The 19,628-nt window shown below is 38.9% G+C and overlaps 2 protein-coding genes and 1 long non-coding RNA gene across 4 annotated transcripts; 1 reads left to right on the plus strand and 2 right to left on the minus strand.

Moving 5' to 3' along the window:
• Positions 1-1,375: 1,375 nt before the first annotated feature.
• Positions 1,376-3,802, minus strand: LOC106313273 (tetraspanin-3). The gene is made up of 2 exons (XM_013751045.1): positions 3,176-3,802; positions 1,376-1,905 (listed from the first exon to the last, which is right to left on the minus strand). The coding sequence occupies exons 1-2, from the start codon at positions 3,686-3,688 to the stop codon at positions 1,561-1,563; spliced, it is 858 nt and encodes a 285-aa protein (XP_013606499.1). The 5' UTR covers positions 3,689-3,802; the 3' UTR covers positions 1,376-1,560.
• Positions 3,803-14,800: 10,998 nt separating this feature from the next.
• LOC106334286 lies at positions 14,801-16,450 on the plus strand. Its single transcript, XM_013772599.1, has 2 exons — positions 14,801-15,195; positions 15,625-16,450. Exons 1-2 carry the CDS (start codon positions 14,801-14,803, stop codon positions 16,448-16,450), a joined length of 1,221 nt encoding a protein of 406 aa, XP_013628053.1.
• A 276-nt stretch (positions 16,451-16,726) lies between these two features.
• LOC106299832 lies at positions 16,727-19,024 on the minus strand. Of its 2 annotated transcripts, none has more exons than XR_001261897.1 (9): positions 18,811-19,024; positions 18,607-18,724; positions 18,454-18,530; positions 18,204-18,309; positions 18,030-18,090; positions 17,746-17,898; positions 17,322-17,663; positions 17,151-17,226; positions 16,727-17,025 (listed from the first exon to the last, which is right to left on the minus strand). It is a non-coding gene; the product is annotated as an uncharacterized LOC106299832 (long non-coding RNA). The 2 variants fall into 2 exon arrangements; XR_001261896.1 differs by having other exon boundaries at positions 18,030-18,093.
• Positions 19,025-19,628: the final 604 nt, after the last annotated feature.

Here is a 19,628-nt window from a genome sequence, read left to right on the forward strand (position 1 = left end):
ATTGATCTTGGAGTTGTATAAAAGACAATCCAATACAGTCCATATATTTGAAATTCCTTGTGATTATACTAAACCTTAAGGAGGTTAGTAGGCATAGAATAAATCTATGTGGGTGTCCGACCAAAAGCGTCCGGCCCTTCAAACTAAAGATGTCCGACTTTGTCCGTCTAAGGGCATCCAGCTCTTCAGCAAAGAACGTCTGGCTCTTCTACTAGACGCGTCCGGCTTTTAAGACTAAAGGCGTCTGGCCCTTCTTCTTGATCACGGGCTAGTAGAGACAATAGATCAACCGGATACAAATGTATTGTAATCCATAAGCTTGTGAGAGCCGAGATCTATGATCTAATAATATATATTTCAGTGTGTGATATAATCCACAGCAACAGAGGTCATGAGACACCATCAAGAGATGGATAAAGGACTGCAATGTCCGAGATAAATACATATGGTATTGCCTAAAGCAAGAAATATCGATGACCATATGTATGGATCATGAATATGTTCTGGCCAATAAGCCATAGTATGGTAAAATTATAAAGCCATTGATATACATCTGTGTATAGAAGATACACCGAGACATAGGTTCATGATAACCATGTTTAGTACATTGTCCATGAGTACTTGGTTTATCCGACCATAGTAAAGAGTTAAGAGTAGGCGATCACGTCTAGACTATGGACATATGCAAACACGATTTGCAAAGATCCAATAGTGATCTCCGAGGACAATGTGATTCACATTGCTTAGCACATATGCTTTACCGGGACACTCGATGTCAAAGGACATGAGAAACGACCTAAGAAGTCGAAGTGGTCTAATTACGGTTCAGTAATGAAACTGGCCGATTACTCCTATCCTATACATACAGGAAATATCACACACCAAGATGCGTAGAATGTAGAACCTACACTGAGGTTCACATCAGGGGGAGTAGTGCGTGTTGTACTCTTTTTCCTTCATCATGGTTTTGTCCCAATAGGTTTTCCTGATAAGGTTTTAATGAGGCAACATGAAGCGTACTACAGAACCTGTATGGTTATGACATTCAAAGGGGAGTGTTATAAATCATGGAGTGGATTGCCATTTACCAAGACAAGAGGAGAAAGCCCGTCGGCTACATCAAGCCCAACCACGGCCGCAAGGAAGAGAGAGAGTCGGCCAAAGCCTTAGCCGACTTAGGATATATATAGTTTCATTTTCCTATGTTTTAATAGTTTTCTTATTTCCTCTTGGATAAGGATATGTACACTTTACTTTTATCTTTATCTTGTAATCCTTATATAAATGAATCCCATTTGATCATTAATAATAACACAGAAATATTCAGTCTCTAAACTCTCTATTTGCAACAGTTGCGGTATAATGCGTATTTAAGGAAACAATAATACGTAGTTCCATCATAAATAATATACACACACAGAAAGAAATGTATTACATATCAAAAACAAAAACAAAAGTACTAAATCATAAGCAACTGAAAACATATATTAAAGCACCCATCTTTTGTTTCATTGTCATCACATTTTCATTAATATGTAATGAACTTTACCATAATTTTGATCAAAGGTGGAAATGACTAGGGTGTGATTTTGTCATCCTAGCCTCACCGGCCGGCTCATCGTTATCAATCCTCTTGACATTCCTGTAAGCCGCATAAGCGATAACGTAGAAGATCACGAGAATAATAAGCACCACGATGTTGATCACAGACACTTTTCTCCAGCTCTTCTTCAAGCTCCCTAGAACACCTGCTTTACAAGCACTGCACTGGTAACAGAGCATGCTCTGCTCGTTATTCCACAACATACAGTCCGGGTTTGCACCTACGAGCCCTCCTCCTTGCGTCCAAAATGTCTCGTTACCATATGCATACCCGCAATCTGATGGCGGCTTGCAACAGCCAGACTAGAGAGTAACAACAAATATAGATCATGATACGTAATAGTAATCCCAAATTTTCAATAATTCATATAAGAAACTGAAGCCACTCTTCTTTAATAGCACCATTGAGACATCTTCAAGTATAGATACCTAAACTTAACATAGCTTAAACCGTATGCATAACTACCACCATATTATATAGCATTACGATAATATATCAAATCACAGCTGGGTAGGCTGATAATACATTTGATATTTTCCACCAAAAAGTAAAAGATCCACATATATCTCAGTGTGGGTGTATAGTACACATAGCAAACGAATATTTCATGAGGAAAACAAATAAAACAGAATATTATAGATTCACGATTTAATACAAAACAAGGACTTGAACAACTACCCTTTCAAACCTTCATGCAATTTTGTGATTGTTTTTGCTCATGACGTTGGAATTTTGAGCATATATACATAAAAAATTAATTAAAGTTTTCTAGAAACAAAAAAAATTTGAGCAATAATTTTTTTCTTTTCATAAAGTTTTATATTTTTTGGGGTCGCTCCAAGACCTAAAAATAGATTTAACGTATATGAACAAAACTGCAAAGGCCAGCAAAATTGCAGAGGATCTGACCCAATAAGAATAGAAGCTTCAAGCTTAGACAAAATTTTTTTTTTTTTTTTTTTTTTTTTTTTTTTTTATAACAAAAGGCTATATCGAAACTAAGTAGGTTCCTGATCCAATTGCTCTTTGGAAGACAACAATTTGTATCATTTATGGCTTCCACACAGCAATCAATGGGGCGAATAAATTACATATTTTAAACATCAGTTCTCCCATCTATTATTGTCTTTGCTCGAGTATTTTAGAGGCAAAGCTGAATCAGATCTATACTCCAACTAAAATAGTCAACTAGATTAATTATAAAAAACAGTAAACCCAAAATATATTCAGTTTGAACAAAGATTACAATTAGTATTATTTCTTTTTGGGGGGCAACAGATTATAATTATTATCTTACAATAATTGAGTCTCGTCATATGGGTCATGAAGACATGGAGGACCATAATTATTATTATTTCAAGAATAAATTTAAAGCTTCTGTCCCAAAATTGAAAAAAAATTATAGTATCAGTTTTTCTAAAACTATTATCCAGAGATTTTTTTTCAAAAATTTGAATCTGAATATCCCAGAATCCAAGAATAAGCATCAATATCCATTGTGATTTTATTTCAAGGTTGATAAAAAAATTTGATATTTCTATCACTTCCCAAGTTTTATTTTAAGAAAGTTACCTCAACAGGGCTAAGGCTTCTCTGGAAGAACATATCAGCACTTTCAGGGGCGCCATTAAAGTTCCTTCCGATCTTCCTACAAGCTCCAGAATCTCTAATACACGAGCTGATTTTTCCCCAGTATCCATCATCCGAGACCCTATCCTTCAACCAACCGGAATAATCTTGAAGATAATAGTCAAGATAACCCCGGTTAAGCACGGTTCGGCCAGATCCTTTATCAGTGACTGCGTAAGCAAAGATGATGAATCCTATCAAGGCTGCGATGATGAGAAGCATGGCCACGAGGTATAGCCACATGAGGAACTTGTTACGGTAACAAGCTCCGGCGAATCCGGCAAGTGATACGACCATGATGGAGATTCCGATGACGATGAGTGGCCACTGGAGGAAACGTAAACAGTCGGTTGAGTTAGCTCTGCTGCTTAGCCATATCCCTCCGCCGAGGATGGGGATCGATAGGAGGAAGGTGAGGAAGTTGACCATACCTATTAGATGGTTGCTCGATCTCATAGCTCCTCAGGTTTTTTTCTTTGGGGTTTTGAATATATAAATATATTGTTTTTTGTAGCTTTGCTCTGGTTCTTGTGCAGAGACTTTAAAATGAAGAGCGCTAAAGAAGAGGTGATTTTGACGATGATGGGGTTACTACATAAGTGCACATGCTATGACACGTGTCGTTAGTTGATTTAAATTACGGTAATATTCGTCTGCTTCGTCAGTATACGCTTTTTCAATACAGACTAGTTTGGATTTGGGTGGTAGGTTATTGTCAATTTGATTAGTTAGTGACAAGAGAAAATATAAAAAGAATTGTCTGTTTTTGTCGTGAGGTGAGAGGCAGATATTTAACTCTATAATTTTGCACTATGTTTTTTCATTTATTTGATATTTAAACATTGTTAACGTGTCATCGTGAGAAAAATAAACGATCATGATAGTGTAATCAAAGTTAAAATACTTGTTTACTTGAGATTTAATTTTGGAACAAATAATGAATCTTGAATTTGATCTTCTCAATTTGAGTTTGATTTTTAATGGAATACATTCACCTAACCAATATACAATAACCAATATATGATTTAGTGTAAACCGGACTTTCTATCTTAATACCCCTCCTCAAGATGGCAAGTACAAACTTGTTAGAGACATCTTGCTAATAAGCTTGTTGAACTGAGTCGGATACAACGGTTTAGTGAATACATCCGCAATCTGAAGATCAGTTCGAACATGCAACGTTTTGATAAGCCCCTCCTCAATTCTATCCCGGACTTGATGACAATCCAACTCTATATGTTTGGTGCGTTCATGGAAGACAGCATTATTAGCAATGTGGATTGCAGCTGTGGAATCACAAAACAAAACCACTGGACCCTTTTGAGGCACCTGCAACTCATGAACCAAACTTATGAGCCAAATGAGCTCGCGAACCGCAAAAGCCATCGCTCTGTACTCAGATTCCGCAGAAGAATGGGAAACAACATGTTGTTTCTTAGATTTCCAGGAAATGAGAGAGGATCCAAGGAAAACGGTAAAGCCAGAAGTAGAACGTCTAGTATCTGGACATGATGCCCAGTCTGCATCAGTAAAAGCTTGTAGAGTAAAATCAGAGCTAGCGGAATAGAACAAGCCAAGTCCAATAGTACCCTTTAGATAATGCAACACTTTGTAAGCAGCTTGAAGATGAGATGCCTTGGGAGCAGACGAGAACTGACAGAGTTTGTTGATAGCAAACGTAATGTCAGGTCGAGTAATGGTTAAGTACATCATCTTACCAATCAAACGACGATAAACACTGCCATCTTCAAGTAGAGGTTCTGTAGAATGTTGAGCTAACTTCAAACTAGGATCCATAGGAATACTTGAAGGCTTGCAGGCCAACATGCCTGTTTCTTCAAGAAGCTCCAGTGTATACTTACGCTGACACACTGAGATACCCGTGTTTGATCTCGCAATTTCCAAACCAAGAAAATACTTCAATTCACCTAAATCACGTAGCTTAAAAGCTTTCTTCAAATCATCTTTAAGTCTTTCTGCCTCCGCATCATCATTACTGGCGATGATTATATCGTCAACATACACCAATACAGCAAGATACTTGCCATCATTGTTCCTCACAAACAATGTATGATCAGAGAGTGATTTCTTAAACTTCAACTTCCTCAAGGTAGAGCTAAATTTAAGAAACCACTGTCTTGAAGCCTGTTTTAAACCGTAGATTGATTTCTTCAGACGACAAACTGGGTTAGGAGGCAATGTAGTACCTTCTTTCGGAGTATAACCAGGAGGAAGAGCCATGTAAATCTCCTCAGTTAACTCGCCATTGAGAAAGGCATTAGAAATATCCAATTGACTGAGCTTCCACTTCTTGGCTGCAGCAACAGCTATCAAGTTCTTCACAGTAGTCATTTTTGCTACTGGTGAAAAAGTATCCACAAAATCAATTCCTTCTCTTTGAGTATAACCCTTAGCTACCAACCTCGCCTTATATCTCTCCAATGTGCCATCAGCGTTTAACTTCACTTTGTAAACCCAACGACACCCAATTGCATGTTTACCAGTAGGAAGAGAACAGACTTCCCATGTATCTGTGCTTTCTAAGGCTATTAATTCTTCATTCATTGCTTTCAGCCACTCATCAAACTTCTTTGCCTGCGTGAACGAACTCGGCTCAGCATGAAGATTAACAGAACAAATATATGCCTTATAACCTTCTGACAATTTATCATATGACAAATAATTTGCCATTGGATAAGGTATCTCCGTCGTATTCATGTTACAGAAATAATCCTGTAAGTACGCTGGAGGTTTAGAAGTACGTTTACTTGTCTCTGCATCAGTTGTCTGTACAGGTTGATCAGGAGTATTAAGACTAGAAGGAATGTTCACTACTGCAGGAGACTCTTCAGCAACATCTGCAGGAACTCCATCTGTCACTACTGAATCAGACCTTTGTACAACAACATCTGCTTGAGAGTTCTGCACCCCAACATCCTTCTCAGAGAAAAAATCCAAATCAGAATCAGAAATATCCTGAGTAAATGGGAAAATGTCTTCATGGAAGACTACATTTCGAGATATATGAGTTTGATGAGTCTCAATATCTAACAATTTGTAGCCTTTGTATCCAGAAGGATAACCAAGAAACACACAAGGCCGAGCTCTTGGTTTGAACTTATGTCTGTTCTTGGATGATGTCGAGCTATATGCAAGACAACCAAAGACACGTAGACCACTGTAATCTGCTTTCTTAGATGTTAAAATTTCAAAAGGACTCTTGTTCCGTATGTTTTTGGTAGCCTGTAGAGCTCCTACAAAGTGTAGGGTAGATGAAGAAAATGCCATACCAGGTAAGGCGGTGATACTGCCTTGAGATGTAGAAGCGCCAGCATGAGATTGTCCTGTCGTCTGGAGTTGATTATTGAAGTACTCAATCACCCCTTGTATCTGATCTTTGGAAAGATGATTAATCAACCCTGTAAGGTTTTCAACTTCACCAAAACTATCAGTATTTGGAACAGAGATTTGAGCTACAACTGGTTTTGAAGCTCCCGTGGTCTTTGATGAAGCAACAATCTTTTCAGATTGATTCTTTTGCTTATGTTTGAAACCAACTGGATAACCATGTATCTTGTAGCAGGTATCAACCGTATGACCAGTATAGCCACAGTGACCACAAATGGGTTTGTTTTGTTGATGTTTAGAAGGATAAGAACCTTGAGTAGCATTCACAGAGCCGTGAGTATCCTGATTGACCACATTGAAAGCAGTCGCATTCTGAATAGGATGAATACTGCGCTGTCTATGGTCTTGATCAAGTAAGTGATAGATTTCAGATAAAGCAGGAACATGTTTCTTCATGATGATCTGGCTGCGAATAACGGAGTATGAATCATTCAAACCAGCCAAGAACTTGATCACCTTAGCATGATCCTCCTTCGTCTTCATCACGTTACAACAGTCACATGTTTGACAAGTAGTCTCACAACTAGCTCCATCAAGTTCATCCCATAATGTCTTCAATTTTGTAAAGTAAGCAGAGAGATCCATCGCTCCTTGCTCAAGAGCCCAAATCTGTTGAGACAATTGATACGAACGTGGAAGGTTTGTGATGTGAAAACGCGTCATCAAATCCTTCCAAATTTCTGAAGCATCATTGAATCGCAATATACTTTTGTAAATCGATTTAGAAACTGAGTTGAGAATCCAAGACTTCACCATCGAGTTACATCTAGACCAGATCCGAAAAGTTGGGTGAGAATCACTTGGCCTAGCTAAAGATCCATCAATGAAGGCAAATTTGTTCTTCGCATCTAGAGCTATAGTCAAAGCAAGACGCCAATTATCGTAATTCGTGCCATCAAGGATCTCAGATGTAAGCGAAAGGCCTGGGTTATCACCACTAGTGAGGTGAAACGGAGAGTGAATGCTATCAGGAGATACCGTAAACGAAAATAGAGAAGCTGGAGGTTCCGGAGGTGCTGGATCAGCTACAGGTTCCGGTGTTGATGATCGGCGAGTCGACGAAGCGGCTCTGTTTGTCCGACGAGTAGATCTACGAACAACCACCATCGAAGATGATGAGAAAACTTCCGCAAACGAATAGATTCGTGATATTGACGATCGATGATACGTAAATCAAACGAACTATCAACGGAGAAGATACGCCGGAAAGGATCGGTCGAGAAGGTAGTTCTCGAGCTCTGATACCATAACAGAATGTAAACGAGAAAGAAGATGATGATCGAAAGAGTTTGTTATTCATCATAAAGATTCTGTTACAATGAACGCTCTTTATATAGAGCGTGTGATAGTAAAGCTAACCGGAATACATTCACCTAACCAATATACAATAACCAATATATGATTTAGTGTAAACCGGACTTTCTATCTTAATAGAAGAAAGTAAATAAATCTCAACTTTCTTTGAAGATTAGGATTTCTACGAAGCCAACAACAAATGGTCAAATTATGAATAAAAAACAAAGTAAACAATACAAAATCAAGAGCTAAGAGAAGATAATCTTATTTCAAATGCACGTAAAAGCGTAGCGATTGTTACAACATATTGTAAAAGCTTCAGTTGTAAAAGCTGTCAATGAGTTCTCTAGTTTTAACCGCCTAAATATTAAACCTAGTTTAGTTGAAGCTAGATAACAAAAACGAAATTGCCTAAAATTGCTCTAAGTGCTAAATTGTCAAGTACCTAGGTTCTCTTTATATATCTTCCAAAGCCGGTCGTCTTTTTTTTCCGCCTGATTTCGAGTTTATCATTTTGCGGAGATATTTCCTTATCTTTCCAAAATTCATGTTGATCTTGGGTCCAGCGCTGGTAGCATGGTGAATTTGCAATTTCACGGCTTTTATTTCTGCAGCTGTTTTTACTAAATACTTGCAGAGATCGTAAATCTCATCAAGATGTCCGTTTTTGTTTCTTGGCCCGTCATGGGTTTGTCTAACGATGAATTTTTCCGAGTCGTATGGCTTCTTGTTCTTCTTGGGTGTACGTTAGCATCTTCTTCCGAAGACTCGGAATGGTCGTTGACGTCCAAGTTGACATGCTCGACTTCAATTTCTGTCATTTCTCAATTGAGAGGTGGGGGTTTTCTATGTTTTTCCGTGTTACGACAGGGGTGACTTCACCGGGGTTTTGACGCGACGGATTTTCGTTTTAGTGGGTCCGTCTTGTGGAGTCGCGAAGTCAAGTCTCCTCCCACATTCAGATTCACATAGCTCCGCGTGGGAAAAGAGCCATATTTCTCATTGTTACGGTTTTTGACCTGTTTAGACAGAGAACTCATGAGCTTATCCTGGTCGTTCAACTTCTTTACGAGATCGAAACCATGTTTTTGATTTCATCGAGCGCTGCGGCATGAACATCAGTATTGGCTGCATGAGCGCTCGCTGCTGGAGTGTTATGCCGTCGTGAGCTGGTTGATTGTCTTGCGTGTTTTCATTTGTGCTTGACCAAGCGTTTTTGCGGCTTTGTGTAAGATTGATCTGACCCCCTCCTTCTATTGCCAAATTGTGGGAACCGGAATTCACACTCTCAATTTTAGCTAATAGAGGAAAGTAGAGAAATCTCAAATATCCTTGAAAATTCTGATTTCTGCGAAGCCAACGACAAGTGATCAAACTATGAATGGAAAAACAAAGGAAACATTACGAAATCGAGAGCAAAGAGAGGATGATCTTATTTCGAATCTTCGTACGAGCGTAGCAATTGTTGCAACAGTTTGTAAAAGCTTCTGCTGTAGTGAGTTCTCTAATTCTAACCACCTAAAACCTTTAACCTAGTTGAGTCACAGCTCGATAACAAAAACGAAATTTCCTAAAATTACTCTAAGTGCGAAGTTGCTAAGAATTTTTCTGTCCCTTTGTCATCTTCTCCTAGGTCATCTTTATATATGCGTCCATTGTAGACCGTCTATCCTTTTCTGCCCTGATTCGAGTTTATCATTTTGCGGAGATATTTCCATATCTTTCTAAAATTTATGTTTATCTTGGAAACTTCACATTTATCCATCTTCTTCCATTTTTCTTTATCCAATTCAAGTAAACCGTCATTGCATTTCGGGGCTGTTCTTATTTTAAATTATAAGAGGGCTTTCGTCGTGTTTTAGGTTACTTTGAACCATTTTATGACATGCATTTTTATGACTTTTCTCGAAAAATTGTCAATTTTTCTGATGATCGTTTTTGATATCATTGGTCTTACGGAATCAAAAAAATTGATATATTTAGTCAAAAATTTGATGATGTTGACTTAACCATTTTCGACAAGACGTTTGACTCGAAGTTTTACGAGAAAAAAACGTCTTACTTGTTTTCTTCGCAAAATCTCAACGAAAACTCCAGTTGCAAACAAACGAAAGAAATTTTGAGCGAGATTCAAAGGAGAACATGATGAGAGCCTCATGGGCGATGTGGAGGATTAAAGGGTGACATGGAATGAGGAGAGAGAGAGAAGGATGACATGGAATGAGGAGAGAGAGAAGGGCGACCTGGAATGAGGAGAGAGAGAAAAGGGCGACATGGTGTGAGGAAAGAAAGAAGGGCGGCAAGGAGTGAGGAGAGAGAGAAGGGGGATGAGGAAGAGAGAGAAAGGAGAGATAGGCGACAAGGGTATCTCAGAAGGGCGACATGGAAGCATGAAGGGCGATGATAGTATATGAGAAGGGCGAGATGGAAGCAGGAAGGGCAGTGAGGCCTTTCTTCCGTTCTCATTCTATTCATTGGTTGCTTCGTACACTTTTGGAACCATTTCGTTTGTTTTACGTAAGTTTTTCCGTAAAGATTTTCTCAAAGTTGTTTTTGCGGAAGATTATCTTATAGATTTTCTCATGAGGTTCTCCCGTGGAAACTTTCCAACTTTTCGTTTCACGGAAGATTGTTTCGTAAAACTTGTCATTTCTCGCAAAAACCTTCCGCAAGAACACTTTTTTGATCTTCTTATGTTTGGATAAAAAACTCTTTCATTGTTTGTGTTGGATGAATATACAAAGTTTTGTTCTTGTTTCCTTATTTAAATAGGCTCGGTTATGCGGTATAGTTTCTTTGACATTGCTGGCTTATATTTACTTAAGGCATAATTTCTTGGATTATTTTAGCCTTTGATTTGGTCGTGAATACTTTTTCTTAAAATAAACTTAGATACAGTATATTTTTGTAGTCTTATGTATCAATGGGCGTTCCGATACTTATTAAAATCCGATTATGATCTATTCGAATTTCAAATTTTTAATCTTTTTTGATATTATAAATTTTGTTTAGGTTAAGTTCAGATCTTGATAGGTTCGGATATATATTTAAATTATGTAAAGAATTGAAAAATCCAAACATATTTTAAATAATGTATAGTCAAATACGTAAAAGTAACATCAAAATTGGTTAAATATGCATATTTTGGTAGAGAACCAATATGTATTTTCAATATTTTTATTATTTTAAATATTTTTATATATTTATTTTGGATATTTATTTTTGGGTAATTTTTGATATTGTAAGGTATTTTGGATAATTCTTAATATTTTCACATGTTTTGGATTTTTTGAATATTAAAATCTAAAATGATTAATAAATTTTAATATATATTTATGATTTTTAGATTTTAATTTTTGTACATACTCAAAATATTTTTGTTCGGGTTAGATTCAATATGGCTCTTCAGGCATTAGGGTTTATACTTGTTGTATTATTTTATTGGTTTTGGTCTTAGTTCCATATAATTTTTTTGGCTCGCTTTGGTTTATGTAACGCTCCGACCGCCCACGACTAATGGACCACTCATGCCCACTCTCTCGGTCCGTGGGCCCTATCCCGTTCCAACGTTGGTGAGTAAATTTTCCAAGGTTCGAAATCATTGTTTACTGACCTTGCAATCACTACATAACCTTTTCCCGTGTTTTGGCCTCACTTGCATGCTATCGCAAATCATTTCCCGATAGGTCACTCATCTTTCCACTACTCCAGCTCAAGCACGCTTAACTTTGGAGTTCTAAATGAATGTGTGCCGAAAAAGGTAAGCGCACTTTGGTGACATAGGTAGCCAAATCAATTCTCTTAAGTCTTTCCATATATCACAACCTGGGATGTTACAATTCATTCCCTCTCAAAGAACGCAATGTCCTCGTTGCGCTCAACGACATGTCTCAAGATGCATCTCGGGTCAGAACCAAGATGGCTAACCAGCTCTGATACCACTTGTAACATTCCGCCAACGGCTAATGGGTCACCCATGCCCGCTCTCTTGGCCCATGGGCCACATCCCGTTCCAACGGTCGGTGAGTAAATTTTCCAAAGCTCGAAATCATTATTTATTGACCCTGCAATCACCACATTGCATTTTTCCGTGCTTTGGTCTCACTTGCACGCTATCACGAATCACTTCCGGATAGGTCACCCATCATTTTACTACTTCATCTCAAGCACACTTAACTCTGGAATTCTAAACGGATGTATACCGGAAAAAATAAGCGCACTTTAGTGATATAGATAGTCAAATCAATTCTTTTAAACATTTTCATATATCACAACTCGGGATGTTACAATTAAGATATTCGGTTCTGGTTCTGGTTCTAGGTACTTCAACCCTGTAACTGATCAGTCGTTGTGAAAATAGATCGAATTATTGGTTTGTGGGAGGGTTAGCTGAAAATTCGATGTCTATCCACTATTTAGATTACTCAAAATGCTCAAGTAAAGTGAGAATCGGTCATGTTCTAGTTGTGAACTCTTAATCTGCTTTAGAGTCATCCCAATTTATCATCAAATAATATATTAAATAATCAAAATAAAATTTTTGGGTATGAAAGTTTTCTTTTGTTGTCAAAAGAATTTTTTTTTTGGGATATGAATGTCAAGATAACCAAAATAACGTTAGGGATATACGTGTTTTAACTGTTTACATGATAAAGAGGTTTTGAAAGTAACAGCAAATAAAGATTGTTTTTTCTTAAACTGAAATAATGATAAGGTTTTGAACGTTTGACATCCACATATTAATTAGTGAATGCATGTCGGTAGATCAGTGATATTTTAGAGATGTTAATTTTGTAACTGAATTCATCTACGTATTCATATTTTTGAACACTTTAATTGTTTGCTCCCAAAAACAATTAATGCATTTTTTAATGTGTACATGAAACATTTTTGGGTGGAACGTGCGTGGTTTCGATAAGTCTTTGCATCGTAGTGGTTTTAAAAAATGGATTCGGAACGATGATTATCTTTTTGGTAGTTTGTTAGAAACGCATGTGCAGCAAGGGAAACAGCAGAAGTTCATGAATCTCTGCTGCCCGGCTGGTTCTTTGATAATAATTATAGCTTCTCGGATTTAGGAAAAATATGGATTTTGTGGCATCTTAGCGTCAGAGTTGATGTCTTCTACAAGTCCCTGCAGCGTGTCTCTTGCGAGGTCATGCTCCCGTCTTTAGCTTCTACCATTATTGTGTCCTTCGTCTATGCATCTACAGATGAATCAGTTCGGAGGTCCTTGTGGAGCGAGCTTATTTCGTCATCTTCTGATAATCGTATTACCGGCAAGCCGTGGGCTGTGTTAGGTGATTTCAACCAGGTGCTGAGGCCTTCTGAAAACTCAGCGGCTCTTGGTCCCAACGTGGATTTTCAAACTCCTCTTTTTGTTGATGCCCTGATCCAAGCTGAGCTGGTGGACCTAAGCTTCAGAGGTCCATCAAATACTTGGTGGAACAAGAGACGGTCTGAACCTATTGCAAAAGGCTTGATAGAGTGTTGGTTGATGAAGATTGGCTCCTAAAGTTCCCGCTCTCTCTGGCTGTATTTGGTGAACCATCCTTTTCCAATCACGCCTCCATGAGTCTCGCTATGCAGTCCGGTGCTCCAAGGCAGAAAAAGCCCTTTCGCTTCTTCAACTATCTGCTTCAGAATGAAGCCTTTCTGCCACTTGTCGCCCACCATTGGTTCTCCTATAACATCAGTGGTACAGCTATGTATCGTGTGGCTAGAAAACTCAAGACCCTGAAGCGAGCCATCAGAGACTTCAGTAAACCGAATTACTCTGATCTCGAAAAAAGAGTTTTTGAAGCGGCTGAGGCTTTGGCTGCTCCTCAAATCCAGACTCTAAATGATCCCTTTCTGGAAAACGCAGACATGGAGCTTTCTCTACAGAAGAAGTGGCTGACCCTGTCCTCGGCTGAGGAATCATTCTTCTTTTAGAGATCACGCGTAACCTGGCTCACTGTTGGGGACCGTAACACTCCTTATTTCCATCGCATGGCTACTGCAAGGCAAGCGCTCAACCACATTCACTTTCTCGAAGATGAAGACGGGAATCGCCATGAAACTCAGCTGGACATACAAAATCTTTGTGTCAATTACTTCTCTGATCTCTCAGGGAAGCCGATGGACCCTCCTCTCTTCATTCAAGATGACATATCAGGTCTGTTAGAGTTCTCTTGCTCTCAATCACAAAGGGATTCTCCAGTTGCTACTGTCACCGATGAGGAAATAAGAGCGGCGCTCTTCTCTCTTCCTCGAAATAAAGCGAGTGGTCCTGATGGATACTCACCGGAATTCTTTCTTAGCTGCTGGTCAGTGGTAGGGGGCGAGGTCACTGTAGCCATCTCTGAATTCTTTTCTTCTGGTCGCCTGCTACAGCAAATGAATGCCACTAACCTGGTCCTTATACCGAAGATCCCGAACGCTTCCAAAACAACAGACTTTCGGCCCATCTCTTGCTTAAACACAACCTACAAGGTCATCTCAAAGCTATTGGCAGACAGGCTAAAGAATATCCTGAACTTGGCAGTAGGGCATTCTCAATCTGCTTTTCTACCGGGGAGATTGCTAACAGAAAATCTTCTCCTGGCCACCGAGATCATTCATGGATACAATTCGAGAAACGTTGAGCCTAGTGGGATGCTTAAAGTTGATCTGAGAAAGGCTTTTGATACCTTGAGATGGGATTTTGTTCTCGCTGCATTGGGAGGTCTAAACATCCCAGAGAAGTTTGTCAACTGGATTGCTTCTTGTATTACTTCAGCTTCATTCTCCATCTGCGTAAATGGGCTTACTAGCGGCTACTTTAAGAGTACACAATGATTGCGTCAAGGCGGCCCTCTCTCTCCATACTTGATTTTTCTAGCGATGGAAGTCTTTTCTGGCCTTCTCCAGTCGAGATACAATTCGGGCTATATACGGTACCACCCTAACACTGAAGATTTGGGTATCTCTCATCTTATGTTCGCAGACGATGTCATGGTATTCTTCGACGGAGGAAGCTCTTCCATACATGGAATAAACGAGACTCTGGATGACTTTGCAGGCTGGTCAGGTCTACATATGAACAAGGACAAAACGCAACTGTTCCATGCGGGATTGAGCCAAGATGAAACAAATGCGCTCTCAGCTTATGGTTTCTCGGCTGGCTCTCTTCCCATTCGTTACTTGGGCCTCCCGTTGATGCACCGAAAGCTTAAAATAGCGGAGTACTCCTCTCTCATTGACAAGCTAAACAGAAAGTTCAACAGTTGGGCCACGAAGTTTCTTTCTTTTGCAGGGTGCTGTCTCCTAATCAAAACTGTTATCACGGGAACAGTTAACTTCTGGACCTCAACCTTTTTGCTGCCACAAGGCTGCATAAGAAGGATTGAATCTCTCTATTCCAGCTTCCTATGGTCTGGTGCCACGGACCGAAGAGAAAACGCAAAAATTGCTTGGAAAACTTGTTGCCTGCCGAAGGCTGAGGGAGGTATCGGGCTGAGGAACTTCAAAATTTGGAATCTCACGCTACTTCTGAGGCTTGGATGGCTTCTCTTTTCAGGAAGTAGCTCCCTTTGGGTTGCCTAGCATCGCTCTCATAATTGCCCATCCTCTTACGTTTTCTGGTCCCAAGTAGAGTCACCATCGGAATCTTGGAGCTGGTGATGCATCTTGAGCCTAAGAGAGATACTGTCCCGGTTTTTATTCAGTGAAATTCACAGTGGCCAGAACACGAGTTTTTGGTTTGACAACTGGTCCCCACTTGGACCATTAATCGGAGTGTTCGGGAGGGAAGGGACTCGTAATTTGAGGGTTCATATAGATGCTCCTGTCTCTGCTTCCTGCAATGCAGGAGGATGGTCTCTTCCTCACCCAAGATCGGAGCAAGAAGTCAATCTTCATCTATACCTCACTGGCATCCCTCTACCTTCCATTGATAGAGGACCTGATCAGTTCTTTTGGTTAACTAATGGGATTAAAAACATAGTTTTTTCGTCCTCAAAAACATGGGATGCATTAAGACCTCGTGCTGCAATTCAAGATGTCGCCAAACATCTCTGGTTCAGCGGTGCGATGCCTAAACATGCCTTCCACTTCTGGGTCACAAACCTTAACAGGTTACCCACCCGTTCTCGCTTAGCTTCATGGGGATTGCAAGTACAAATAGAATGTTGTGTCTGCAATTCTGAGATTGAAAATCGAGACCACCTCATGCTCACCTGCCACTATGCAATGGTTCTATGGTCTCAAGTAAGGCGTCACCTTCGAGTCTCTGTCCCATCATTCACTGATTGGACACAACTTATCCACTGGACTACATCCTCTAGCTCTACAGCTCCGGGAAACCTGAGAATGATGGTTGTTCAAGCTATGGTTTACAACATATGGCAGCAGAGAAATAATAATCTTCATAACCAGATGCTGCAACCTCCGTTGGTTGTCTTCAAACACATCAATAGGCACATCATCAATTATATTTATGCGTTGAGACATAGGAAAAAGTTCAGCTCCCTTATGCAGCTTTGGTTGATTTAATAGTGCTCGACTGTTGCGCACTATCTTTTAGGGTCCTCTTCCCGACTCCCTGTTCTTATTTATATTGAACCCCTGTTTTTTATTTTCTTTTTGCCAAGGTTTCTTTTGTAAAGGATAACTACTTTTGTAAACTACCTCTCATTCAATATGATATTAACATTCTTAGCAAAAAAAAAATAAATAAGAGTGACTTTAAATTTTTGTCAAATTGCTTTGGTGAGTAACTGATGGATAGATTTTGGTAAGATTTAATTACTTAATGATGTTATTCAGGGGTCTCAGGTCGACTCTGTTCAATCTGTAATCATTACGAAGGCGTGGTTTACACACCCAGGGATCATATACAGACAAAGTAAGCTACATTTAGACTCAGTGGATCTGTTGTGTTTATGTTTAGTGGAGAAACAAAGTGTAAAGTACCGCAGATAATACTTGTCTTAATTTCTTAGTCATGCCTCCTATAACGTTGATGTAGACACTGATTCAATATACCATTCTGATGAAGAAACTTCAGAACAGTTGAGGTACATGTATTCCACGCTTTTGTATCGAAAGTTGCTTGGTCAAGACATTTCCTGGTAACACATATTAAAGGTAAAAATAGAGATGAAAAAAAAAAAAAAATATATATATATATATATATATATATATTAATCCTTGTTCTTGGATATATCAATAGAGAAATGTTTATAGATTATACCTCTACTATTGAAACAGCCTCGATGCTTGACCTGAACGCACAAATTAGCCTTTCGTACCATCAAATACATCCATGTCTAATAAATCACATGAAAATTAAAAATCAGAGTCCATATTGCATCAGTTACACTTACAACTTTGTATTGAGTATAGTGGTTAATAAGTTATTAACCGTTTTCTTGCACCATGTCTTAATGAGGTAAATGTAGTATCCGTGAGTGATGAGAAGCGAGTAGACGATAACAAACATGTTTTTTGACCATCGCCATCATCTCATGTAATATCAATTTGCACAGGATCATAAAAATTAAATGTTAGTTATGGGCAAAAAAATATCAAAGCTTTATACACAACTCTTGTCAATGATCTATGGAACAAACCGAGGTATAAACTGTGTTTGCCTCATGGTTCTGTAATTAGTCGATGAGATAGTTTGTCAACTTAATCAAAGAGATGAGAAAAAAGTACAAAAGTAAGAACATTACCTGGTAAATGAAGGATCCTCAAAACTTCCCTGCAGAACGTGCCAAATTGGTATTTACTAATGTGTCAAAATGAAAAAAACATCTTGCTAGGAAAGTCTGGCCACTACTAACCTCTTCATTTACCGACTCATCTGTACTTCTTTGGACCCGCTTCTCCAGCTCTATCATTTCATTCCTTAGAAGTTCAAACTGATAGATCTCATTGGGTTTGGAATCCAAGCTATCAATGTTTTCTCTGGATCTCTCAATACGTTCATCTGCATGCTTATTGTTAAAAAAGCCCAAAGATATTAACACAGCATCTTCTCACTTGGTTAAAACCAAATTCGAAATATCTAGTACAAAGAAATTAGGTGTAAGATATGCTTCACATTAGATAAGAAATTAAAGAATACCAATAAGTTTGGAGCGGACTTCCTCATTGAGCGCTCAAAGAAACCCCAGAATCGACGATTCCTACTGATGTAGATGCAAGAAAGTACATAAGTTGAGCAAGAGAATAAAAGTGAACCTACAAGCTTATAACCCAACACACACAAACTTATAAAATAACAGAACTTGCAACATACCTTGTGCCTTGATCTACAGAACTAATTGGATGGTTGTTTTCATTCTTAGACTTCTCCTCTTCATTTTTTTTTTGCTAGGCATCCATCGATTACGTTGGTTTAAACCCTACACAAACAAACAAAACTAATTATTAGCTTATCTGCGATGAATAAATAATTAGAGTGCAAAGAAAAAAAAAGAAGACTTCTTTCATGGGTTATGTAAAGATGTTATTTGGTTTGCTTGTAAAGGAAATAGATTAAACAGAACCTTGCAAGCCAGTTTTTGTGTTGGCCAAATCAGATTGTGTCAAAGTTGCGGAACCACCGGAAGCTCTTTGTCGGGTTCTGTTCCACCGTCACAGCAATCTCATAGAACATGGTTTGGTCTGTAAAACTAATTGCAACAGGGCCGTCAATATACCTGAAGTTCGTGTTGCTTCGTGTAAAATCAAAAACGCTTAGCTCATAAAATGATCTCTCTTGCAAGATTTCTCTGAAGGTGTTCAGCCGGTGTTGATAGATGCTTGTATTTTCGTTGACTGCGAACGGGTAAGATGGATCAGAAAACTACAAAATCCATAAACGCGTTCTGTTCATTTGATAAACAAAGAGATATTTGACATACCTTCTCATCAATCAGCAAGATGGCAACGCCCAAAATCGACGCAGCCGTGTCAGACTATCTGTCTGCAGTCAGCCTTTACAGAGAGCGTCAAAGGTTGAGTGGCGGACTGGGCTTGAACTACAACAACATCACATCAGATGAAGACATTTTCGAAGCAGGTATCTAGGTTTGAGATAGAAGAGTCTCTCAACCATCTCCAATTTGTAGACATTTATTGTCAAATCTATGAGGAATATGAACGAAGCCAAACAAATCTATACTAATAAAGTTGGTTTATCTGTCTTCTCCTGCTGCCACATCAGCAACTTCATAAGGGCTTTTTGTGACACCTGTCACTTATAAAAAGCCAACGAAACTCATATTTTTGTTTCCTCTGAGTTCTCTTTCTTTAATTTTGGGCTTTCATGTGTATGTTTTTATCCAGGCCCAGAATGCTGAGTGGTTTAGCAAAAAACAACCTCTTTTAGGTTATATCGTCATCTTTGTTGTCCCGTGAAGCCGCCTTCGATTAGAAACACCTTGAAACGCTTTGGGTTTCCATTAATTTGGTCCTTTTAATCTGACCATTAACATTCTTCGTCCCACTCTCTCCACTAAACAGCATTAAATCAACCTCAGACCCTTCGTATGTAACTGGCCAGAACTCTCCTATAAATTGGAGATCGTTGCAGTGATGAAGACCGTCATATATACGAAAACTACAAGGATCATCTCTGCTCATTATCACCTCCAACAATGGCGAGTTCCTTCATCCTCCTTGCTGATCTGAAAGCCGGTCGATGTTCAACAACAGCCGAGAGGTCCGTCTTTTGAGATTT

Source organism: Brassica oleracea, chromosome C1, assembly GCF_000695525.1.
Source record: "Brassica oleracea var. oleracea cultivar TO1000 chromosome C1, BOL, whole genome shotgun sequence".
NCBI lineage: Eukaryota > Viridiplantae > Streptophyta > Magnoliopsida > Brassicales > Brassicaceae > Brassica > Brassica oleracea.

What these genes read in the sequence shown, in the direction of transcription:
- LOC106313273 (XM_013751045.1), bottom strand. Translation starts at nt 3,688, where the DNA reads ATGAGATCGAGCAACCATCTAATAGGTATGGTCAACTTCCTCACCTTC. An exon ending in GAAGCCTTAGCCCTGTTGAG is followed by an intron (nt 1,906 to 3,175) that starts GTAACTTTCTTA and finishes GTTACTCTCTAG; the next exon opens with TCTGGCTGTTGCAAGCCGCC.
- LOC106334286 (XM_013772599.1), top strand. Translation starts at nt 14,801, where the DNA reads ATGGAAGTCTTTTCTGGCCTTCTCCAGTCGAGATACAATTCGGGCTAT. An exon ending in TTCAACAGTTGGGCCACGAA is followed by an intron (nt 15,196 to 15,624) that starts GTTTCTTTCTTT and finishes GTTTTTATTCAG; the next exon opens with TGAAATTCACAGTGGCCAGA.